The sequence below is a fragment of the Varroa destructor genome, unplaced genomic scaffold (assembly GCF_002443255.2).
Source record: "Varroa destructor unplaced genomic scaffold, Vdes_3.0 BEIS01000002.1, whole genome shotgun sequence".
NCBI classification, from domain to species: domain Eukaryota; kingdom Metazoa; phylum Arthropoda; class Arachnida; order Mesostigmata; family Varroidae; genus Varroa; species Varroa destructor.
In genome coordinates this window covers 8,929,671-8,956,380 of record NW_019211455.1, presented here as the reverse complement: position 1 = coordinate 8,956,380, position 26,710 = coordinate 8,929,671, and the positions used below count along the sequence as shown (strand labels likewise).

At 43.3% G+C, this 26,710-nt stretch overlaps 1 protein-coding gene and 1 long non-coding RNA gene across 9 annotated transcripts in view; one reads left to right on the top strand and one right to left on the bottom strand.

Annotated features, from left to right (window-relative positions):
* Nucleotides 1-26,329, bottom strand: part of LOC111244151 (uncharacterized) — a 109,189-nt gene extending 82,860 nt beyond the window's left edge. For 2 of the 7 annotated variants that reach the window (XM_086980823.1, XM_086980827.1), the window contains exon 1: nt 25,549-26,329. In XM_086980823.1, the coding sequence (XP_086836949.1) occupies nt 25,549-25,774 (226 nt within the window). In that variant the 5' untranslated portion in view covers nt 25,775-26,329. The remainder of the gene's footprint in view (nt 1-25,548) is intronic. The other 5 variants (XM_086980825.1, XM_086980831.1, XM_086980824.1 and 2 more) reach the window with 4 other exon arrangements.
* LOC147757329 (uncharacterized) lies at nt 20,880-23,715 on the top strand. 2 transcript variants are annotated; one of them, XR_015321750.1, is made up of 3 exons: nt 20,880-21,282; nt 21,614-21,710; nt 23,622-23,715. It is a non-coding gene; the product is annotated as an uncharacterized LOC147757329 (long non-coding RNA). The 2 variants fall into 2 exon arrangements; XR_015321749.1 differs by having other exon boundaries at nt 20,880-21,453.
* Nucleotides 26,330-26,710: the final 381 nt, after the last annotated feature.

Sequence of the window (26,710 nt, the reverse complement as noted above, 5' to 3'; positions counted from 1 at the left end):
CGGCGATCAACCGCCGCGACATTTGGTTCGACGGCATCGACCTGACCATCATCGATCGCGGCCCGCACTACGTCGCTTGGCCCATGCTGACTCTCCCCTGTTGTCGCTGTACGGCGGGTATTTTTGGGTGAAATTTCTGGTTCTGAGGGTCGGGAAGCACTTCTCTAAGTGACAACCGCCCTCTCCGCTGCTCAGGAGAGTGCCACTGACGGCTAGAACCTACAACAGATTTTCAGCAGCGCGTTTGCTGGTACAGCGCATACACAAAAAGGCAGCCATCGATAAACGGCAAAACGACGAGGTCAACAAACGGCTCTTCGACCGTTGTCAGCCGATGGCTGATTTCCGAGAGAGCGCGCGCAACAGGTGAGAATGGGACAGGATGCATCGCTGCACAGATGTCAGTATAAAGTGAGTGGCTATGACGAGAATATCAAGGAGAAATTAGAAGAATTCGAAAACCGCTTGGCTGCGAGGGAGAGAGAGAGAGAGAGCAAACAAAAACGCAGAGTGGACGTTTCGAAGAAGACAAATCTTCGTCGTTTTCTTCGCCGCCGTTTTCCTATTTCGTCCGTTGTTTGCTACATTGCTCCTCACTTCTTTCGTCTTTTTGAGTGGTGACACCGACGAGCGTGAACTGAGCATCGTGTCATTCCTGTGTTGTCGGCTGGCGCCATTCGTTGACGGGAACCTCCGTCCGCATTTGGTTATTCGCTAGCCAACAGCATAGATCGCTCACTCTGCAGCCACACATACAAGAGGCGGCGACGAACTACACAGCGCAATACACTACTCCCGCAGCGACCCTGGGAAGCAGACGGCTGAGACGAACAGACAAAAAGGATTCCAAGAGAGAAATGTAATGTGGTAAACAGTAAGGATGGCGGCACTTCTGGCGAGCCCTTGTTCTCGAGCTACTTGTTTCCATGGGGGGTTTCTTCAGGTTCAGAAGATCAGCGACGGAAGACTCAGGAACTAGAAGGAAGAAAAACGAAAAGAGAGATAAAGTTTGGAGGAACAGAGAGATAGAAATGAAATAACAGCAAGTGCCTTTTCTGCTGTCGCTTCGGATTGCCTCGGGGGAAATCCTACCGACAATAAACGGCAACAGCCGTGTGTTGTCAACCGGAGTGGCGATAGCGGGGTAGCTTGAGAAACGAGCCGGGTGGCGGACGGGCGGGGGGGACAAGAACCCACGAGCACCAACGTGTACAAACGATGACTCTGAAAAATGGTACCTATTTGCGCTCCTAATGGAGCTCAAACAAGAGCGGCTTGAGAATGAAGAAAACTGACGAAAGAGACTACCTTCTTTTGCTATTGTTTTCGTCGTTAGTATTTGAAAGTGCAAGACGATTTATGGAACTACACCAGATCAGCTGCACTTGGCTAGAACAAACGCAGTTTATCTTCAAGCCGAACAAAGAATGAGTGGATATGGCACGTCGTTACTAGACTTCCTACATTTGCGCGCAATATGTTTGCAGATTGCCAGATCACTTGCATTGAAATCAGTGCTTCACCAACGAGTCCAATAACGAATTGTCAACAAATATATTATATGAACCGTATTTTTGCTATGTCATACAAGGCCCAGTAAGCATCTTCTCGAAATAATTGCATCGCATCCAAAGCTGGCGTAAATAAACCAACAATCATATCAGTCTCGCTACTTACTTCAGCAGAACCTCTCAGTCAGTGAATGTAACTATAGACATATCTAAAGGCTTTGTTCGGACCCCGATCCAACAGTGCAGTGTAGTTTGCTCGCTGATAACGAGCTTTCTTCTAGAAACATTACAGAGCGTCAGCCATCAATTTCAATCTCGAAGCGGCGCTACACATGGGTCGATTGCTTCCCAACGTCAACGTTCACATAGCGCTTATTCCTCACCCCGAGAAACCGCCTCATTCACGGCGTTTTAATGCGATAGCTAATGTAATGGCGATAAGGAGCAGCCGCCGATTAGGCGGAATGCATCAGTACGGCTAACTGCGTCGAACACTGACCTACAGGCGATTTCCGTTCAAAGTCTGATCAAATTATCCAGCGAATCACCACACCTTCACTGATACACATAGCTCTTTTCTCGATCATTGCAAATGCCGTTCAAATAAGCTAGTTAGCTTCCTAGAGAATAATCAGCAAAGATAGTTGAATGACGAATGCAGGCTGTTATCTTCACTGTTTTACGTCGCGACTCACGGCCGGTGAGTGAACGAAGCGATGCTGGGCACACTCGACAATTCCACAGTTTACGCCTAAATTTGGCAGACTGATGGACGTCGGATGAAGCGTCGGCAAGCAAAAAAGACGCTGATGAATGCAGGAACACGGGCATTATAGAGCCCTTCCCATTTCATAGCTTAGGACAGCCACGGTACTTCGCAGAGAAGAGGCGTTCTGATTACTTCGCCTTTCAGTGAGGGATTAGTTACTGACCGACCGAAGTGGATTAACGAATGGATGCAACGTGAAGGATGTTCATTATCTTGTGCTTCGTCTGTGTGCGTATTAGTAAAGACCGAAGTAATAATATCGGAGCATGTGTCCAATTAGACGAAACGTGCACTCCTTGCATATATTATACGCCGTACTTCTCTCGCTCGCAGTTGTGCTCGTCTTTTCTGACGGAAAACACCCATTCAAATTCATTACATTTTAATTAGTGGGAACGAACTGCCTCTGTGATGGGTTCATTACGACTGGCTGTACAGTTTCTTTCAGTCGTATTGTATGTAGATCGCACTAACAAGACCGGACGTAACCATTGATCGTATAAATACAGTGTGAAATTGTCGATGCGTGCAGTACAATTTATGCGCTTGTGGCACCTTCGTACGACCCTTCTCGATTTGTTTCGATTATGTTCAATCCAGCATAGTCTGTTTGTACATGCATCATATTATTATTGTATGTTATAAATCAGTTACATCACACACGTGTTGAAAGCGCTACCGTACCTATATATCCCGCCAGCTGGCGCTACGTTTGAGACAATGTCTACTAAAATCAGGTTTGTGAGCAAAATGTCAATTGCCTAAACTATTCGTTTAACAGTTACGACGGTCCCGCTTAGTGAAAGCAACGTCTACGTTTAGATCTGTTTTACTGCAAAAGTAATTCCTTCGAATATCGATGGTATTAGATCGGATCGAAGGGACTGACAAGACGTCGTGGGGGAGTCAACTAAGACGAGGCCACCAAAGCTAGCGACCAAGAAATGGCTCTATTCGTTTTCAACGAATCGCACAATGTCGTCAACGTCACCTTTGCATGAGACTTGTTTGAAGTGGCCTATAACGGCCGCTCACCACCAGCCGAGACCCAGGCTGCATCAGATGCGTCCGCCAGTTTACAGGATTATCTGAAGGGCAACTAGCTGCTCCTTACGGCTATTGCTGGCCCCGTTGTGAATGTTGATTTTTGTCACTTTAGTAGGTGCCGCCGCAGCATATTTTCGGTGCCTTCTAAATCTATCTGCGCCCGCATATATCGTATTGGTAGTATAAGATAGTAAGTTAGTATTAATATCGCTTTTAGTTAGTCTAACACTAACCCAATAAACCCAAAACTACACAGACGCACTTAGCTGTTTACGTGGCCCCGATGCAGCCGACGGCCTGCGCTATTACAGAAACCCGCAAAACAATAAAGAGTGCAACGTGTCATGGTGACAAGAGGTGGCCAGCTAATAACTGTAACAACTAAATATATCTTATTGTTGAAGGAGACGTCGGATATGCTGAAATCCTACGAGTCGTAGCTGAAATCGTTGCGATGCCAGTGAACTTTACAACCGCCAGTTTTTAACGGTCAGTGTACTTCTATAGCGAAACTGTTAAGCAATCCAACACCCAATATATTCAGTCAACGCTAAGACATTAAATGGAGTCCATGACATAACCAGTTACTCTGGGAGCCTTTGATCGTCTCACAGGCCACTTGCCGCTAAGGTCGTCCTAGCTACGGCGTAATCAGCTCGCGCAGCACAAATCGCGTACCGGTAAATCGAGCTCAAGGTTACTATGGGGCATCCATGGCATTTGCATACGGGCAGACGGACGCACATGTGACGTATTGCGTGAGTCACCGTTATTGTAAATGCTGCTATTGCTAGGAAATTAGCAGCTGCAGCGCTCGCATCCCGGGGGCCGAAACGATTAAGTGTATATTCGCATATTGGTATATAGCTGCCAACTTCCAAAATAGTCAGCCCGGAATCAGTAGTAATTGCACGTAAATAGACGGACAGCGCCACGGCCGCTGCTGCGGCAATAGTCTATAGATCAGAGAACTGCTGATTTAGTCTGTCGCTCTGCATGTATCTGTTTTAAACGAACATAAAAACGGGTAATCTCGTGATTTTTTCGAGTCTTTAAAATGATAGGTGGTTGAGGATCTGGGCGAGTATTAAACCGCAGTATCCATTAGATCAGCAGTTTCGAGCAAACTTTCAGCATCGCTTTCAGGGCTGGAGAGATTATCCGTTTACATTAGTATTATCAATTTATGGTACGTATTCAATTCAGTTCAATATAGCTAAATAATCGTACCTTAGCGCTGGGGCAAAGGACGATCCTGTTTATTGCTGCTAGTTGTTCAAGGCCTGCTGCCCTTGCCAACGCGGCTTTTCCATGTTTATGTTATGCAGTAGACATCTTCCACCTGCGGCTTCACTAAGCAGTATGTAGATTTTCCAAATGCATTATACATGTTGCCGAGCCTCCATCGAATAGATCTATGGCATTATCATTAATGTAAATGCAATACGTAACAGCTAGGGTTTACCACCACGCTTCCACATACAGATATACTAAACAGATGTATAATAAATCTGCATCCGCATGTTTATATAGCCTAACATCAATTCTACCTATGAATGAGTAATGACACTTATGATGCCTGTGATAATATTCGTATAATAAGGTTTCATTGGGTGGGCGGGCGGGCGTCTGATTCTCTATTTCGTTTGCCCTTGGTTAAAGTCGAACTGAGACCCTTTAGAATCTGCGATCATCGGAATCTCCGTAATAGCCTTTTCTGCTAGCCCTGATAACTAATGGCAGTGTAGAGTTTCCATTTAACCTCAAGGGAACTCTTTTTCAGCCCCGTCCATTTTGTTCAGTCCTTCCGGATCTATGGTCTGCGATTGTTGTTGTTCTTGTCGCTGCTGCTTCTGCTGCTACTACTGTTGATGCTAGTATTGCTGTTTTCATCGTTACCGTCACCTTGTTATGACCGTGATGTATGCGACGACGGCAATCACAGTGTCAGCAATATCAATGATGAACGGCTATAAATCTCTCTTTGCTCTATTGTCTACGTATCCCTCTGTCTTATTATTTGTTGATCTTCACTGGCCGCTGGTTGTGGACAGCAACTCACCGCGATAGCGACAGTACCAGGGACGTGTGCATTAAACGCTGTTATTTTAGGCACATTGCGAACATGTTGATAGAGATGCTGATTCTGTCATTTCGTCATGGTCCCCTACTCATCGCATACGACGCGCCGCATTGCATTGATATGAACAAAGACTCGTTCTTCTCTCTCTTACAGGATACCCGTCGTCGTATCCCTGCAGCTATATTTGTGACGTCGAACATAAACTGGGTTATTTCTCGTAGCGCACCGGGGTACTGATAAAGCGTCTCGGAGCATTTGCCATCTGTGATTGTATTGCTACCGTCATTTAAATTCACTGTTGATTTTGCTACCCTGTCTTAGCGCCGTTGTCGTTATCACGTATTCAAGCCTTTGTTTTTCTTTTTTAAATTCTGAAAGAACAAGTAAAGTAACCGCGGGACGATAAAATAGGCCAGTTGTCATTCCTCATTCATGCGCCTCGTGGCAAAGATGTGCCTGCGGACGTCAGTGTCAGCTGCTTGCCCCACCATTTTTGTTATGAGTAATTTACTCTTTTTTTATGCTAAACCTTATCAATGTAATCCGTGCTTCCGTCCTTTTAGGCTTCAGATTAAGGAAGTTAGATATTGCCATTTCACGTGTAAGGTCTTAGGCTTCTGACTGCATCTACATAGATCTGTCTTAGACAACCGTTCGGAGCGCCCTTATCGGAGGACTTCCGTGAATTCTTTCAGAAATACGAATGCATATATTTAGTCATTGACTGAATATATAAAACTTTCCCAAATAGAAACCAACATAGTAATATACTTAAGGCCATCACAGTTTCTCAAAAAATTATATGTAGTCTCTGACAGTATATGACCCATCATTAACAGAATTTTCTTTTATGTGTTGTTTTCTATTTATTAATCGCTGATTGTGCTTGGATCTCGTTTCTGTTCTTGGCGCAGGTTATTGCAAGCTATTGCAGTGTACGTCGGGTTCTCCTCCATGTTGTAATGATCTCTGCATACATATTTTTAGCCGCACCTCATTTTTCACTTATGACAGTGATACGGCGTCTTTTTCGTGCAGAAGAGTAACTTTTTCTGTGTCGATGCTGGACGTACATGCATCATATCTAGCAATTGAAGTTCAGCTTCATTAGCGATCGATTGTACATCGTTTTCGTCTCTCGATCAGCATTAGTCACCTCAACAATGCTCATGGGCTAAATTTTTTTTGCATGAAACATTACCTGAAAACCATCTTATGATGATGTAGTGTTGCGTGAATGAGTTATACAAAGCGTTTTACGTGTTAAGCATACTACGATCCTGTTAAACGTAACATCTCTTCTTACCTGAAACGATATCGTTATCAGACCATTTTAATAAATCGTTCTCTGTTATAGTTCCCAACGCCGCTTTACTCGTCTACTCTTACTGTAATATTTCTATGATTGACTCAACTGGGATAACAAACGCAATACCACTGCTGCAGCTCGGTCTGATCAGATCTGATCGCCTTCTGTCAAGCATATGGCGTACACTAATTGTATAATACCCTCAATACACTGAAAAGTTGTTTTTTTTTTTCATTTTTACGGCAAGCCGACGTTAATTAATTAGTTAGCCGTCTTGCTGAGATTCTGGCTCGAGTAACGATCGATCAGACGAAAGATGTGTCATATATGCAACGGACGTTAACGCTTACATGGTGACACTGCTACACCATCGCGGCACGTCATCGTCGTAACGCAGAATATCATGGCGTCTTCTGCTGTGACATTCCTGTCTGTGTCGTAAATAGAACATTGCTCATGTAAATGCCGAGTATAAGAACAAGCATCTTCGAACACGTCAACTACGCTAGATTGATTGTAGACAGTCAGTTGTTAACGGAAACAAGCGGCAACGTGTACTTTATCTACCTCTCTCTATTTCAATAGATCAGTCGGTCGGTACGACCAGATACATAATGGACAGTAATCAGAGAAACAGCATCGTATGTACAACAGAATGTAAAAACGAAGTGAATGTTGGAACGCTCACTTTTGTTAGCCTTGTAGGATTAATGAGCATTATTGAATCCGGGTGGCCTCATGGAGGTCGATGAAAAGTATGGGCGGTGCTTCGCAATCTCCTCTATCTATATGGGATATCCGTTGACAGAATTATAATTACTTAGCCATTTCGTGACGAACGCGCGAACTATATACTTTTAATTTATAATGGCTCTTAATGAGGCTGGGTAGACAAGACCAACATGCAGCAGACGGGAACCAGTTAATACTCAACGTTTGATCATGAATAGCTTGGAATATGTCGAAGCAATGAAACAAATGAAAAATATGTAAGGTTACATTATTTATGGCGTCGTGCAGAAAAGCCACATATTTTTAGTATGGCAACTACGTTATAGTGGAGATCAGAAGTAAGTTAACTGAAACAATTAATCCGTTTGCTTAGTCTATTTATTTCGAGTGCCTGCACTTCTATTAGCCTTCAACAAGCTACTTGGCACCAGGATGGGGTGACTGAAAATTGAGACAACAAAATCTCCACATAATATTATAATTCCTGTAGGCATCTGTTGATGTACCAATAAGTACCACAGATGCTAACAGCCATAACAAGAGAAATAGTTAGCAAAAAGGGCATCATGTATTCGCTGCACGATCATGAGACGGGGAAGCACGATGCTCAACATGACGACCTTGCGGTCCTATTCACAATTTGATTTTTCTTCACAGATACCGCTCAACGACGCTTAATTAGTATACCTAACTTATTAGCCAGGGGGGCAGACGTGTTCTGCAGAGGAGTAGGGATGATGTCCGGAACATCTAGGTCAGACTACATAGTGCTGCTCTATGAAGTGTCAAATAGTCGCTGTAACATAGCATACGAAACAGTACATTTGCGGGGCTGGCCAGACAGTATCTAATCATAATATTAAGTTAATTACTAATTAAATTAAATCAACAATTATATAAATAATTATTTCGTGGTTCGTGGTCGTGGTCAAATTATATTTCCTGCCAGAAATAGACAAAAACACAAACAAAGTAAGCAATGATTTACGAGTTTTAATGATGTCTATATGGCTACTGATCAATCAAAGAAACGACCAGTATTCCATTTTTCGTTATATAGATACTGTCTACACATGTGAATATTTACTTTGGAATATTACGGTATATTATGGATCGCTGAAATGATGCGTTCAATTGTCATGGCAGCTCATCCTTAGATAGCTAACTACGGCGAGACGTCCACGATAATTCTAGCCCAAGTAGAGTTACTTCTAGTGCCAATTTTCCTTACTCTTTTCAGTGGCAACCGTCGGACGAGCGACACCAGGTACTTTCCGTAGATCTACTGTTCTTCTCCGTCTTGTTGTTATTATTATAGTTGTTTTTGTTATTGATGCTATCCCAGTTGCTGCAACGGTAATTTCAACGTTGAAAGTTAAGAGAAAAAGCAACCCGCGTCTGTTAGCGCTTCATTTCTGAACGATTTCAATTCAGCGAATAGACGCTGAACGAGCGTCTGAATCGTGAGTTCTCCTCCCCCCACACCCCTGTCGTCCCAGAAGTGGAGGTGATGGACGAACACGCTTGGGCAGATAAAGAGCGACAAACGCACAGAGGAACTCGTCAACGTCCACGCTGATATCGCGTTGACCGCTGTAGCCGGCGTCGTTGCGATACTGCAAACTTTGACCCTTTCGGAGGAGGACAACCAGCCAAATAGCTGAGCCAGCTGATACAGCAACAGAATTCCACAATGACTGAGCGTCGAACGATGTATCCGTTTAAACTATATTGCCGTTGACGTGTTTTCGTTCGTTCTTCTTCGACTATTACAACTACTGATATCGCTAGCTGGTGCTAGCACTGATGGCGTGTCCGACGCGAGATTGACTCCTCTCACGCACGAAGACAAAACGAACGCGAACCATGGGGGCAGCTAGCGGTGGTGACAATTGCAGAAGAAGAAGCCGCAACGTTGAAGAAACAGAGTTACATAATAAAAATAATAGTACTGCGATGAAATTACGATAATCATAACAATAACAATAACAATAACGAGGACAAAGGTGGTACGATGCGATGCAGTGCTTTGCGTGCTCGTTCGCATGCACGCATGTACAAATACCGAAAATACGTACGTCGACAATGGGTGATGGTAATTCATAGCGATGTCACCGGTTGTACTTGCTGTTGTGGCTAGCATGATCATAAACAAGTAATCTATTTTAAATAGTGGCGCTTTTCATATGCCTAAACTACCAAGCTATCTTTGGTGACTAAAAGCTTTGTTGCAAGTTACGATACCATACCGACTAAGTGGGAATCATTTCCTCCTATTGCAGCGTTTAAATCTGTACACACGAAGCAAACAGACACAGTTCGATAGATACAAACACTTCTCAAGGTAGGTATGTCTATGTCATAAAGGCCAGTTTCCTCTCCGTCTCTTATCGGTACGGTCCATCAAGAATATCAAACTTTCCAGCATACGTTCAGTAAGTTAGCGGCACTTTAAGTTAAATAAATAGACATTTATCTTCATGACAACAGGTTTCGATCCTTAATATCAATGGTATAAATTTTTTAATTCCACAATGAAGCACAGCATGACACTGACAAGTCGTCATCAGTTGTTCAGCGCCAGCGAGTAATTCTGGCATATATTCAACTTGAAAAGGAACTTCAGTTTCGAACTGTGCATGCGCTCCTTCCACTCAACCCGGAATCGCAGGAAGTTTCGCCGCAAATGTCCAACTCTACTAGATAAACTTTCGTTAGTCTTGGCTACCTCCACATCGAAATCAATAACAAAACGGACGTAAGTGATTATTTGGAAAATCAACGATTCTAGCATTCATTTTAAAACCGTAATTATATTGAATTGCTACAGATCGTAATTTTCTATTCCTTAAGCGCAGCTTGTTGTAGCCATATTTATGAGATATCCTTACGCACACAAAATCAGACATTCAGACAATTATAGCAGACACCGCAACAGAATAATCAGATTTTACCGCTTACTCCTTGCAACCGTAATAGCCTCACACTGTTAACGGTACACCACTCGCGGAAGTTCTGACTTTTACATTTTGCGTTCTTCATTCAGCGTCTTCATCGCCCCCACTTCCGATCGGATCCCGTGCCGTTCCCGCTAGAGCTGCCTGAGGCCAAACGATTCGTAAACGACAAGTATACGACAGCAGCGGATCACCGTTGGCACGTCGTCCTAATCTGATGAAAATTGCCGATATACCTATCCACTATTTGCTGTTCATGTCATACCACTTTGTAGATATGTGCATAGATCGTCTGCGTCGGCGTGACTTTCGCCATTGCCCAATCGGTTAGGTTCACTTATTATAGCTGGGTTGGTAATGGTCTGCCCATCAAGGAGCTCCCAGAAAGTGCAGATAGCGCCATTCACGCCCGGCAGGCCACAAGTCGCCGACTATCATTGACAACAAACGCTGGCGCACACGATCCATTAATGCTATTTGCTGATGTTGTGAACGATAAATTGAAAAGTCTATTCTTCACAATGGAAATCATTGTTTCAGAGAATAGATAGCGAGCAAAATTGTTAGTGCCATGTGGCCGTCGCCGTTTGAGCCGTACCGTGCCATACGATATTAACGTTCGTGCGTGAAATCGTTTGTGAATGAATATTTAGTGCAGTCTGATACGACAGAGCTGTGAACGATTTAACGCCTAATATATTAATAGAAGTTGACTCCGACAGAAATATCGTCAACGGTTTCGGTAGTAGGGTAACGGTCGTCATAAGATGTCGTTCGCCGTTGCCGAACCCCTAAATATATACGTCAATAAATATAGTGGATGTAGAGAAAATAGCGCAAATGCACACATTTTTGAGCAATATCTGGATATGTTTCATTTCAGTGTTTTTTTTTTTCTTATATCAAAACGGTCGAACTAAATTATACTAGTCTTGATTTCGCTCTATTGGCGGCATAGAACATCCATTATGATCTAATAATAACTACTCTGTTTTGTGCCGCACACCTGTATATGCGCGTTGGCGGATTCAGATCAACGAAAATTTGGACCTTTGATCCGTTCAGTTGGTGACTTCGGCCGAGTACCTACACGAGCCCATCCGATTATGCAGCAGTTGCGTATTTAACTGCCAGTATCGCAATTAAGCTTTGTTCTCAGTTTTCGTTTGCCGCTTCCGTTCGAAACAATTCGAAGTAAAGACATTTTACTGTTGATAAATCGAAGAAAAAACCGTCGGCGATCAGTAGTAACTGTTCGCTTATCGTATCCCATTACAGAAGTGGCATATCATAGACATATTAACTCCATCTTTATGTACGAATACGTCTATCTCGCTATATCGAATTGTACCGCTTCGAGGCTTATAGTGGTCTTTTTTCTTTTGTAGTGATAATCGTTACCGAAAAGCCGAGTTACGGCACAGAACACCGCAGTTGAATTTATACCGTTGCCATGCCTCCGGCATAGTAAAAGCATTACGTATTAGATCGCGCGTGCCTCAAATATCAATGGGTACACGGTTGTAACATGTAATTCCGATCGAAATTTGACGTCATTCTATGAATAAACGAAGCTTAATAGCACTCGCCAGATAGGGTACGTGGTTGGACCTTTCGATTAGGACCTAAGATCGGATGAAAACTTACTGTGAATACTGTTTGACTGCGGAAGTACAAGCTTAATGAAGGTTGTTTCCCTTCAAACTACTACTATGACACTGACTAGGCCATTACATGTACGATTCCTACAGTGGTACGATCTGTATCCCGACTGTTTTGGTTATCCGCACTAGGTACTCGTGGGCAAGCATTTGATAGGCGTTCTCCAAGTGGCCTTAGGAAAACGGAGTCTCTTTTGTTAACGAAGAGACTCCGTTTAGACATTTTGCCGATATCCAGTGAAACAACAACCGACCGTTTAAGTTAAGCGCTCCCCTGTTATCTTCCTTTTTGTTCTTGTAACTGCGATATGAGTGGGTAATTATTCTTTCCACTTGTGTGATTAGGAGCTTGAACCAGCCAAGCTTTTTTGACGATTGCACAACTTTCTCTAGATACGTGTTCCTTTATGCATCAGCATTAGCTGATCTGATCTCGGCATATGGTCGGCCTTTCAAGAGTCAAGCATTGGCAGGCAAGCAGGAATATACAATTGAGCCTAGGCTGAAGGCAAACGAGTATGGCTTCGCTGTCAAGTGAATCCATCGGCGTCCGTGTCGGTGGCGATCATGGCTGGAGTGGCCCCATGCATCCGTTGAACTGACCTGCACTGTATTAAGGCAAAGGGGAAACCACGAGCTACTTTGCATCCGACGCGTTTCCACCGCATTGGATAATGATAATGGACGAGTACCACCATCTGAGCCGTTAATAATCGAATCCTGCTCGGATCATACCGGGGTTGCGCCGCGTGACACTTACTTGCGATAGATAGGCGTTTACGTAGGAATGTTTTCGGTCCTTTTAAACCAGCTAGTTGAAAGTAGAAAGTATGTCTTGTCATGATATGGAAGGACATTGGCTTGTTAGACATTTTAGCCAAATCGAAAGATCTATCTAAAGCATACGTAACCGACCATTGCTATTTGACTATTTTCAAGTGCACAAGACTCATCATATATCGGCAGGACCGGAAATTTGCACTTTGTGATATAATACTTAATAAAATAATAATAACAAGCAGAGAACCTAAATAGCAAGTAAGCTTTAGATGCTTTCCGTTTGTCGTCTACAACTCATATCCACTATGGCCAGTCACGGTGAAGATCTTAAAGATTCAACCTGTTCAACGTCTAGCGATGCACGGTTAGAAGCATACGATATTTCATACTTAAGCATCGTACATAGAGATATTGAAAAGCATGATTTCCTTTGTCGAAGGTACATAGATATGTATGTATATCCTATGCATAGTTTCGTTTGCAACATGGCTACTGATTAGTTATTACATAGCTCAGAGTAAGTACGAAGCTTGTGTACTTGTAACAGATGGCTGAAGAGCGTCAACAGTCGAAATCGACGGACGACTCTCATATGCAAGCGACTTACAGATGGTTGCCAGTGATTGTCAAACGCCTAATTTTGTCAATCCTTACACGTTGGGACTAAATGACGTACCAATATGGATTAATTTGAATTTCCGATCAAACCTTACTTATGACTTTTAAAGCAGAGCAGACTGGCTCTTAGTACGCCTTGGGTATCATGGTACTGTAATAGGTATTACATTATCCATTGTAGATTTACATATTGAAAATCCATATTTGTATTAGTCTGGCAGGGCACTTCAAATCACAACGTTGCCATTAGATACTATGACATATACCAGACCTGCTAGCAGACGAGTAAGGCTCGAATTCAATTTTAAGCAGAAATCGTTGTTTTCTAATATCTTGTTTTGTCTATTGCATTTATTTAGCATCGAGTATTCACTTCATTTCGTAATAATCCTAGATGATTTAATTCCGGCATAACTTTCAGTTGTTACCAAACTTTATTATAGCCCAGCCTTTTGTTCGACTGAACAATACCGGTAGAGGTACAACCGATGTTGGTAGACCCTTGTTTTTTTACCATACGTTAGTCTGTCCGACGGCAAGGACCCTCACTCACCCGCAAGGACTTTCAACTTACCGACCGCATGACTTGTCGATCAGGCTATCGATTGTAGAATGGTGATAGCATCGAAACCGCGTTATGTAGATATATGAATCAAATTGCATGTGATACCGTCAAGTTACGCAGGCACTAAGGCGATTGTAACTACCGACCACCAACTTCAAAACGTTATATTTCGTTTGGCTTTGTAAAGGGGGTTAAGTGAGCATACAACTTATAGAGTATTTGCGTAGGAATTCACCGATAATTTTCTTTGACTCCTGAGTACCCATTTGCGCCTATCTACTACGTAGTTCGTGCCCATCTCTATCTGTCTATTTGGACGAGTGGGATACACTGCGCTTCTTCCGATCGCAAATTGTCAAAAACATCCAGAGAGACAAAACATCTGCAACTTTCTGCTCAAGAAAAGTCTTGTACCCATTGAACAAATCAGATCGGGTGAAACGATAGAAGGGAGCCGATCTCGTTTAGGATCTTAACCCATCCGGCCCTCCCCCTCACATATAACCACTCGATTATTTTGTTGTTATATTGTAATCTATTTTATCGTGCTAGTCTTGAATTGGAGCATTAAATGAAAAAATAAAAAAATAAAATAAAATGAGAAGCCAATGTCTGTGCTGTTGCTTTAACTTTTAGAGATTTTACAGTCCATTTGTGGTAATTGCCAAGGAATCACAGGCCGACACCAATATTAATTTCGTAGGGCAGCTTGTTAGCTTTTCCGGCCTGTTTGGCCTTTTCTATATCTTTGGTGGGTCCAGCCTGTGGGAAAAAGCAAATAGTGCGGTCTAGCAACGTGGCGATTACCTCTGGGTCCGTACCGCTGCTGAAATGGGTTCGTCATCATATGGAGATTACTTCTGCTAAGCAATCGTCGGGCGAGATAACGACCCATTAGAGTTCTTAAAAGCGTGCACGAACGATCGACCCAGTTGACTACAGTAGTAGCATGAGTTTGCAAAATGATTCTATATGACGCGATCAAGTTGGAAGTTTTGATTTTTTTCCGCAGACATTGAAGTTTTGGGAACTCGATCTCCAGTAAATAATCCAGTGAATTACAGAAAAATATTGATTACGATCTGACTGTAGCATGCTTTCAACTTGCCGAAAGGTTACCACGATTTTATGATTCTCTTTTCTCACAGAAATACAGCCACTAAAAATCTAGCATTAGAAAAAACTGATTATTTCTAATAATAATAAAAATAATAACAACAACTTTCTCACTATTAATATTATTATTTCGATTTAGGATATGCCTGGGAAACACTGGCTGAACATACGTATACATGTCTATTTAGATGAGGATTGGAACCAATGTTTACGGTGTCATCATGTAAACAATTACCTGTCATTAACTATGATGAAATGTCGTTTTGCTCACATCAAAGTCAAATGACGAATGATTAACTGCATTTTACGGGCAGCTTGTATCGAAAATTACGTGCCGAGTCGGGCCCGGTAAACAACAACCACGGTAATAGTCATGGCCAGCTCCTCTTTCACTGTTATGTCACTAAATCCCTAACCGCAGTGTGAGAATAGGCGAACTCTTCTCCTCTCAGCCCATATTCTGACTGGTTCCTGCTGCTCGAGCCGCGGGCCCTGCAGAACGGTAAATAGGCTAGGTTGGCATAATGAAATAGTGATTGGGTCACTCCTCCATTGAATAAATAATATGCTCATGAAGATCGTTTATATTGCTAACAGGAATATTATTGCCAAACGTCGCCAGCGAATGAGAAAGACACATTGGCGGCATGTTCGCTTAGTTATTATAGTGACTCCTGCTCACTTAAGTTCTGAAGAGGAAAATAGGTAACCTTTGCTCGCACATGATTGACATTGATTGATTAGTGAGCATTAATGCCGACTCAACGAAGTGAAAGGTAAAATGACACAAGCTGGCGGATCGATACAGTTGGAGACAGAAACCCAAACATATAGATTAGCCAAGACTCAATATGAAAAACTGATCACAGATGCCGGTTACTTATAAAAGAATTTGACAATCTTGCCTAAATAGATAATGTATATAGTGGCAGCTGGCCCCGAGAGTCTAAGACGGGGTTGTCCAGGTGTAAATCGACTGCTATTCGAATCAACAAACCACTACTCGCTTGATGCCTCTCCCTGCCACTCCTCGTTCCCTTCATCTCGTTGATCATCGTTGACTGCAACGATTGGTCCCGTGATAGCTATCGCCTGTATCGTCATTAATCTACGGCTATAGCTTACCACCGTTTTCTCTATGTATTTAGTGGCATGTAGTAACTATTTGTAATTGAAATTTGGCGGGACAAAGTAAAAGTACCACAGCACTCTCTGCTGCATCGCTCAACGGTTGAGTGGCATCGGTAGCTAATGTGGTGGTGACCAGCCATAATCGGGTCGTTGCTAACGAGCAAATCGGGATCGATGAAGCGAAGTTGAGATTTTCGACGCAACGCTTAATTTCTTCGCGCCTCCCTTTTCTTAGAGCCTAGACTTGGCCTCCCCCTAGCGCCATATCCTTTCCCTATCTTAATTCGAGAGCAATGACGATTTTCAGTCATAGCACGACGTCTGTCCCCTATTGAACTCCCCCTAACGGCTACGCTTGCTGAGGGTAGTGGCTGACCGACGGCGTCGAAATTATCGTATTTATACGTAATGTCATATATATGTATGTGTCGATAATTTTTCGTCGTCGCTTGTCCGCACTGCAAGTGGAAAAAAGTGGAGGAGATAGGGCGCTAATGAGCTGTGATGCAAGAGCCTGGTAGCTTTGGAAACTCTGGCGGCAAGCGTTTCGAACGCGGGTGCTGCTATATCATCCAGCTGGCAGTGACTCTAAGCTATAGAAATAACAAAACTAAAAATAAGTTAACCATTTACTGGTCGACTGCAAATACGTGAAATGGAGATAAAACTGGCAAGGATGTCATAGCTATTTGATGAGAAAAAAAACGTTACCAACGGGCTGATTATAGACATTTTGGACAGAACATTAGAACAAGAGGCCAAGTTTGGACGGCATAGTGACAAACTTGCTGTGACCCAGCCAAAAGTGCCTTTACATATATTCGATAAAGCACAACACATAGGGCAGTTTTTGTATCTTTTTACCTCCGACATGGATTAACTTCTTCAGCTTTCTCCCAGGCACTATCACTCTTAGAAGCACAGTCGAGGAAGGCTAAATTAAGCAAAAACAGCAAAGATTTGGCTCATTCACTGGCGATTACAGAGGTGGCGGCAGCAACAAGGCGCCGTGTGAACAGACGTTTTTGAATTATTATGAACTTTTTATGACAGCTCCAAAAGCCGAAGGAAAATGCCCTACACAGATGAACGGCCGCGTAGACAGTGGAAAAAGGGCCGAGTGAATAACAACTGGCATTTGCAGCATCGGATCTCAATTGATGCCACACCACTATTCAAAATTTGGGTCTTTGGTCATCTGATTATCGGCCGAGTCAACTGGTGGGTGATGGAATATTATCGTTGTAGTGTTACCGGCATTTTCTTGTGCCGTTTAAGCATTGGGCACTAGACTTTTTTGGTAGAAGCTAATCAAAAAGCTTCACTCGCCTAAACGTTTTTTCAAGGATAATAGCGAAACACATATAGGTACTCCAGTGGATATATTATAATATGATGATAGCATACAGGGGCAGAAGGTCGGAATACGTTTCGCAATGTCTGTCACAGCAAGAATATACATCTGTGTTTTGTTTGCGTCTGCTACTACCTAAGCACAAATATCTCAAAAAGATCTTATCCTAAGCTAGATTCCAATTGTAACGTGTATCACACATTCTAGTTGCAATAGCGCTGAGCTTAGCTGTTAAGCTTATTTGGGCTCGACGACCTGCCCATAATTGTTACTGCTGCAGAGTGGGCAGGCACAGGAAAAAAATGATAGACTTGTTTCCGAGTTGCCTGAAAGCTTAGCAGCAACTTTGTTACTACGCGCGTTCCTCTCATTTATTACTGTAGAGTTTCTCGAACGGTTGCTTTTATTACTTAAGTCGTCCGATAAAATGGAAAGGGTCTTAGGGAACAGCTTCATCCAAACGTCTCTAAAAAATGTGCTACACCAATACCCCACGATTGGTACTGAACGCTCTACCAAGTAAGCGGCGGGTACCGCATTGTCAGGACGAGTCAACAGCAGTTACCTGCCGCCTGCTTTCCTCTATCCTATGCATAATAGATAGGAAGTCAGATGTGGCCTGCTTGTCATCGCATATCAGGGAAGTGCGTGCAAGGCGACAGGCCAGTCCTGCCACCTTGCACGCACTTCTTTGGGGTCCGTTAAAAATGCAACAGAAAAGGCTATAAAAAGACCTGTGAAAAAAAGATCACTCGGCCCCTCTCCACCCGTCAGAATTCGTTGCTCAGAAAATATCGTTTATTCGCCAAGCTATCTGCGGTGACAATAGAAGACCGCAACAGGGGCACCAACTGCGTCGCGAGCAGAAAATGAGAGTTCGTGCGAGCTGACAGTAGAATTAAATCGCGTATACGTGCAATGGATAGGAATTAGCTTGGCAACAGGATAGGAAATCAGCGCGCTCGGAGAAGAGCCGACACAGTGAGCATACGGTAGCCGATATTCAGCGATGAGTGCGATCAAGTATTTATAGAAAAGTAATGCAGCAGGCGCAATTGCGTTGCTCATTCCTTCAACACGAGCATCAGACAGGGCCGCTGTGTTACGGCGAAGACGTCTGAGGCACACAAATGAATGATTACAGGCTGTAATCCGGCATGTTTTTTCTAAACGCGGGTAACTCTTTGTTAAGGCGAAGTACTTCGAAGCACCGTTTGGCGGAGTAGATTTTCGGGCTCAAGTCGTCGTGTAATGTATAACTGGGTTTTTTAGCCACAAAATGATTATATACGGGAATGGTAATAACAGTAATGATGATGCTGACAATAAATGAGATACGTCTGTTTGTTTGTTACTTCCGTGTATGTTAGATTAGAGCCTTTTTCAATGCATCTCGAATTTCAGTGCATTTGTTAATAGTTAATTTAAACTAGGAAACTAAACATAATGTTGTGAAAACGTGTACGAAAGTCCTCCTTCTTTGTCTTCGAACGCCGGCTCGAAATTCGTTAATAGCAGCGTGGACATCTACTGCGCTTATTAACTATCTAGGAAGCGCTATCCTTTATAAGCGTCATTTTTGCTATACGATTATAACGCTTGCATTCGTTTAGGAAAATCTGGATCTTGAAACGAAGGAGACTACTACCGCAAACCGCTGAAACACATACGCTCGGATTCATGCCCATAATTGCATGCCCATCTCGACCAACGTTATGCCCAGTACAAAAAGTATCGATTAGTGAAAGTATAGCCGGACCTGAGACGTTGGCCTTCACTATATTCTGGTATTTCCTTTCTTGCCCCAAGTACAAAATACATCATGCCCCAAAGCTTCGTGTCGTTCAAAATGCCCATGTATTCGAGAGATATCTATGTATATATATGTACAGATATAGACATACGCGCACATTCTGACCATTTGCCATCATTGTTGCACAGGCCTGACCACTTGTGTCAGGAGCTTATACGAAATCAGCCAACAAGCAGAAAGATTACCCCACAGCCAGCTGATCAGATTGCGAGAACAGTAAGCCTACAGAATATTCTTTCTATTTTCAGAATTTTTATCTATAAATTATTCAGATGACGGCATGTTCAATATGGTACTACCCACTATAAAAATCGTACACAGGCCGTCAATAAACAATATACACGCCAAGAAACTCAAAGCGAGCCTGAATCATAACGTGTTCCCTGCGTATATAGACATGGGTTAATTTAGTACAATGTCTGCGTCATATACCGATATTAAATCAAAACCGATGGGCTGTAGATAAAAGTTATTATCGTTGTATGACTCACGGTTTATTTTCACGAGTACACTAACAATAATAATTATTATAGTAGTAACAGTAAAAATTGCGTATGTCATGTCCTCTCCATAATGTAAAACGCAAATATTTTTGTGCCGTTCACCCGACAGCTCCAGACAGTCGAACCCAAACCCTCCGTTTCGACTTTGCCATCAGTTTGCTACCATTTTCAATCCGGTTTCCTGCCTGTCCTCCAACTATAGCTACCAATTTGAATCTCTAGCGTTCGTGTATGCCAGTACTAGTGAATCAACACAATGGGGCGAAAATCGCAGTAACTGACGAATAGCTTCCGTTGGCTTCAATCATTGGAGTCGGTGGCGCTGCTCGTTTTGTTATTATTCCGTTCATCGGCACGTAGGTGGCGCCCACTTCAGTTGCGTCGCTGGCAGCGTACGCCGCTTCGTTTCTCTGTGCTTCACATTAACTGGCGTAGCGACATCGGTATGGATACTGCGTCTGTTAAAGTTTTAGGTAAAGGGTGCCCGACCGACAGAGACGTACACTGCACCGGTTGCAATCCTGTGTGTCACGAAGAGCCCGAGAGACATCGACGGCAAGGCAAATCCAGAAATGTGTATCGAGTTGTTGTCGCGATAATTTCGCTGTCGTTGTTTTTGCTATTGTCTGGTTCGGCCAGCGGGACAAAGTTTTTCTAAACAAAAGTATTGCCACTGGACGTCGTAGACACGCTACCTCCAATCGCGTCACTGAATGCCTTAATGCTGCCAATAGATCGCACAATGCTCTGTAGAGAGGCATATCCGTAGCACACTCAAAAGCTGTGCTTATCCTGGCATTGTGGTTATTCCACAGACGGCATTACCGAACAAATCATCACAGCAATAAGACGAATAGAATAGTTCGTCTGGATTGGATCGATTTATCCTCGATTGGATAAAAGAGCGAATCAAATACATCACCGCCGCCATTGCTCACGATAAACCCGATCGAAAAAAGGCCTATGATCGAAGCCAGCAGGGCGAATTAGATCTTGTAATTAATTCATGACATAACTGAATACATAACATCAGCTCTTTCATCAATAATATCACAATTTAGAGGTTTACAAATATCTCTCTTTTGTGCGTATTACGGTGTACCTGCTCAAATGCGCAGGTGGGGGATTAGTACACTTTAAATAGAAGATGGACACAGGCTAAAACCAGATGGCTGATTTGTATCATGCGTAGTGCTTCACGTGCACGTGCAACTCGTAACTAGGCCCGAACCTCAACGTTTAATGGCATCGCTTCGAGGGCAGACGCTGTGCTTGTTATAACCAGGTGTATTTGATTTCAGTTAACTCGTTCATATCTTGAGTCAGTCGTCAAGTAAGTGATCAAACATTTGCTGGAGGTATCCTACCTTGGGAGCGCGTACGACATGGCCAAATATAGTTCTTTCATAAGATCATTCGCCATCTCGTGTGTACGTCTCAAATAAAGTGACACCCTATAATGCATAATTGCGCAATCCACCGAGCAGGAGAGTCACGAATTATGGTAATGATGAGCTAGCTAACTTCTTGTCTGTTCCGTAATCAGCATCTGCGTCTATTAGTAAAAGGTATTCTTGAGCCAATGCGTTAATCCATCAATGATCGAACAAGTAGTTGGTAGTACGTAACAATGTCCTGTTTCATTGCCCGTCATCATTTTGCAGGTGGACATTTCGTCAGAATATTAACTACTGGTCCACAACCCTTGAGCTAGTCTATCAGCAGGGGACACTGCAACTGGAAATAAGCGTACGCAACAAGGTACGAGAGGAGCGAGCATTCCGCGGGACGCTTTTTGAATTTGGATAAAAAAAAATCGTTTTTTTTTGTGGTAGCCATGTCAGTTGAAATAAAAATAGGAAAATTACAGTACTTGTTATATGATGACGATGTAATAACTGTAGTGATTAAAACCTCACACTGATGGCAGGCCATCATCACGTGGTTACGTTGCTGAAAAACAAAAATCTATTCAGAGGTAATATCACCAACGATAATGGCAGAGCAAAGGCCAAGAATGAGGAAGCCAAATAAGCTTAAAGGAAGCTTGCTGGCTTTTTATCTCCTTTTTTAGAGCTTACCTATTTTAATTCCGACTGGATATAAATAATAATGATCGAGTGCCATTTAGTTCAGATATTATTTGAAGCTAGCCCTTACTTCGTCTGGTACCTTGGCGGGAGTTTTAAATCTATGATTAACACATAAATGACAAATGATATGCAATTGGCCAGTAGTCTATCCTAGTGGTCACGGTGGGTATGATTTTAGAGTATTGGTGGTAAAAGTCGTGACATTGAAGCCACTTGTGCCTACTTCAATGTTGAACTGAATGAGCAAATGGCATCTGTAATCGTTCGAGAAATTTACTCACGAACGAGATCATTTATGAAGATTGCAGTAGTTCTTCTGTATTAAAGTCTTCGTGGAAATTTGGCGAAGACTGTCATCTATTTGCTGCGTCCTTTCTGGGTTCGGGGCGCAGCTATTGCAACTAAACAGAACGCTGAATACCAAAAGGTTTCTTTTTTCCAGATTTGTTAATATAGAATTACTGACGCCAAAAAACAAACGGCAAATAATATTATTAAATACTTGATGATAATGGATGGCGATATCTGCACTCAAACAAGCATGCCAAACGTCGAATTGATCGTCGGATACACGAGCTCCTCACTTTATATTCTATTAAGAAATTGTCCCCTCTTAAACTTAGCAGCGTTGACCAATCGGTGAGATACAACAGTATTGTCCCGTTAGTAAAATGTACTCGTGTAGAACATTTTGCCGACCTTAATGGACGAAAAGTAGGGTGTGTCCAATTCGTCTGTGGTAGAACGTATGTATCCGAGAAGTAAGTACCGACGTTGGAGTTCAGATTTCACGCCACTAGAAACAGTGATTATAAGCGATAAATGTATATGAGTCTGAACTTCTGGGCAATGGTAAATAATGGAACAACATACTTATTATTGGCACATGTTATATGTTAATATTCGTGTTATATATATTCGGAACATGGGATATATGTTAATATCGTGTATATGTTTTCGGCAATAGACCTTTCAGTGCTACGAAAAAGAGAAACGAAGCTAAAGGTCAATTGTTAAAAAGTAGGTGTACAGTTAGTTAACCCACTTTAAAGTTAGACCCACTTTAGAGTTAAAATAACTAAATATTGATACCTGTGTTCTGTTCTCCCAGTTTTCGATTACCAACTCAAGAGTCGATAGGCAACCTATTGTCTGATAAAATATATGAAAGATGATTGTGCATTATAATTACCATTTTCCGCCCAAACAAATCCTTATGCATAAAAGACCATACGGACTCAATGAATCGCTTGTGAACCTTTGGCTGCCAACATTAGTTCGAACGTTGTGGCGGCGTCAACACAATGTTATCATTTGCGCAAGCCAGCTGGCAGTCGCTTCTCCTGATTGATTTGGCCATTAACGGTTTCACTTGTTGTCAATCAAGCGCATAAACTTCTTATTTTCCCGTAGTTACATTGCCGTATATAGCTATGATTTTAATAAGAATAATAATTTTATCACTTTAATAATAAGCGATAATTTTATCACTAAACCAAATAGTTGCTATGATAACAGATCAATATTTCTTCTCAAATATATCCCCATGCAATGTCTAACAGGGTTTTCTTTTACTTAGTTGCAGGCCTCTTTTCGTCTACACTATCTGCCTTCAACTTTCTCGTCGTCTGCTCCCCTTTTAATCATATGAGGGTGAGTATAAGTGTATTTCTGCTCGCATCTCTAATACTGCAATATCTCTCCTTCTCAGCGATAAATGGCAACAACTCTGCCTTCCTTGGACAGGGTATCAATGAGCGCTTTTGGAGCATAACGTTACCAACAAACGGTCATCAGCGATCAGCAGTAGAAGTTGTTGAAATACTTTCCTACTCAGCTTCTTTCTTGTTTGTAACAGCTATTGTTGTTGCCGCCTATCGTCGAGCAATCGCCGCAAAGTCGTACAGTCTGTTCGACTTTGCGGCGATAACATGCCCCAATTTCGCTATTGAGAGTCGGTAACAGAAGGATCAGCACAATCCGTCTTCTTCTGGTCTACCGCCTGGACCGGCATTGGTCAGGTACCTCCTAGTAGGCTGCTGTAGTGCAGCGATAGAAGCAGCGCAGAATAAACATCCAGTCGCATGTGACACAGATAAATCGCGCAACGGTTTGACCATTAGACCAGCCACTGTTGACTCGGTGGTCAGATCAACGGCAGCGGCGGGCAATAGCTAAGCGTCCTCCGAGCCGCCATCAACAACGTCACAAAGCCAACGGCGTTTCTGCTTCGGCGGGAGTTTATTTTATGCGCGATAGCAGCCAACATGAACCTGATAGACGTTGCCGGGGTTGGCTCGTATTTGCGGTACTTTTATCGCGTTGGCGATAAATGGAGAAAAACAAGGTCTCTTACTAACAACTAAGACCATCGAGAGTTCTACGGCAGCTGCAAACGCTCTTATGCTCGGCGCTGGTGCTATCGGCCTGTAACGCGGCGGCCGTGCATGCAAGCGGTGGTGTGGAGAGTTGCGTGCCGCAAATGTTGAACGGACGGCAGCGATTACTATCGCAAACAAACAAAGACACACAGAAGCTCATGGTGTAAACCTATTCTTCTGTAAAAGGCACCAGAAGGCAAACGTCCTTATGTAGCGTGAGAGCGTGGCCCATGCATGAGGTTTTTTTTCGCAGTACTGAACGGCCGTTGCCATTCTACGGATGATACTCCTGGTGGCTTATGCCGTCGTTGCCTTTCTGGCCGTACTGATATCTGCCGTGGCAGGAACCCTCACGCATGTAGTGTGCCGAGATTCAGCTTCTTTTTGTGTCAGCCTCGTGGTCTCGGCGGTTACAGCAGCATCAACAACAGCTAGAGTAAGAAAGCAGTTCGCGTCGTTCGAACTATATATTGGCTTCTATTCAAGGAACGTAACGGTAGATTAACATGTTGCAGTAAGACTGCAGTTGTGTGAGGGATTATATCGTGAAGGGCTAAGAGGCTGAATGAATAAACAACCCTACGAGCATCACTACGAGTACGTAGTGTGGTAAACACTGCATCGATTATAATAAGCACAGATACATGTGACACCTGTCGGAAAATTACTAAACGATTATCAATATGTGCCTGCAATGTTGTTGCCCCGACTGGATGGGCCAGAGAGATTGATGTCAGAGGGAAAGGTACTGGCCTAATGATGATGATGACGACGACGACGACTTCCTATCGATAGTGTATTTTCCGTACTTCTCATTATGTCGCTCCACCTGAGTTCTAATAATAATTATTAAAGAGAAATTAGATCATTTAGATTCCTCTTCGCTTTAGATTGACATCCCAGAAATAGAGGTCAAAGTGTGCAACACTCAGACCTGTCATAACGGTCATCAGGTCGATCTTCTTTGAGGACACGCAGACGGAGCCCTTTTCGTACGCATGCAAACCCTTTATATAGATTATTTCGTTCCATTTGAATGATTTAATTCGAGTAGTTTTTTCCTGTTATAGTTCTGATTAATGCACAATGCGCTTTCTATTTTCGTCAGTTAGATTTCGTACTCACCTTTAGGCATTCCGCATGGTGCTTTCGTACGACCGTTGTCAAGAAAGTCGAGGTTGTAGTGACGGGCTTGTGGAAAAGTGAGCGCTACGTGAGCCTGGCTCAAGTCGGCCAGGAACGTCAACGCGACGAGTCCGACAGCGGCAAAAGTACATAATGGTAATCGCTTCGTCACCAGTAAGGCACCGTGAAGCAGCACTAAATCCGGAGATTGGTATTCAGCACCCATGACTTTTATCCACCTGCACTTCAACGTTAATAATAACAGCAGCTATTGTACAGAGATGAGAAAAATACGGCCAAGACAAACAAAATCACGCGGTATTTACATACACGAACCAATCCATAGTGAACGGGGCCACACTCGAAACGGTCATGCAATGCCGAGACACGTGTGCGTGTCCAACGGAAAATTCGACGCCAGGCCTCTTTACTAGCGGCAATATCAATAATAGAAGTAATTGAACAAGCAGTACAAGTTAATCCCTTTTGTTTTTCTTTCTAATTAGTACCCAAAAAAACTCTCACACTCGACAGCCACGCTTTTACTAAAGGCACCAGCTTGGAGAAGCACAGCTGGCAGCGGCTAGCTGACCGCGCCGCCGAAAAATTCCGCGACAGTGCCTGGCGCCTGCGGACACAGGGGCACTCACGGCCGGACCACTGCCGATACACATACAAACATGCGAGAACCACTGTAAAAACACTGGTCTTAACAGCAGCACTTCATCGACACGACGCGGGCTACACTATCGTGGGGCCACTTCTGACGGCTCTACGAAGGCCCCGTGTAAAGAGCGAAAGACGCCCGACGCCGTACAGGGGAAAGGATCACAGCATGGCCCGCTCTTACAGAAGTGTAAAGGGAGCGAAGACCGTGGCAGCTGTGGCGGTCGCCGACGTTGCCGTGGCGCGAACCGTAAACTGGTGAGCGACTACGGCAAACTGAAGATCAGCCTGGCATTATTACGCTATCACCCGCAGCCAGCCGACGAACCGGTGTGAGTTGCGTATAGCGTTACGGTGCGATCACTCGGAGACGGACGCGAACGCCAATAGAGATGATGGAACAAACGGAAGAGCTTAATCTGAGCTTAGTCTGAGATAAGGGAAGTTGAAGTACGATGGAATATCAGCTAGTACATTGGAAAGACAGGCTAAGAGT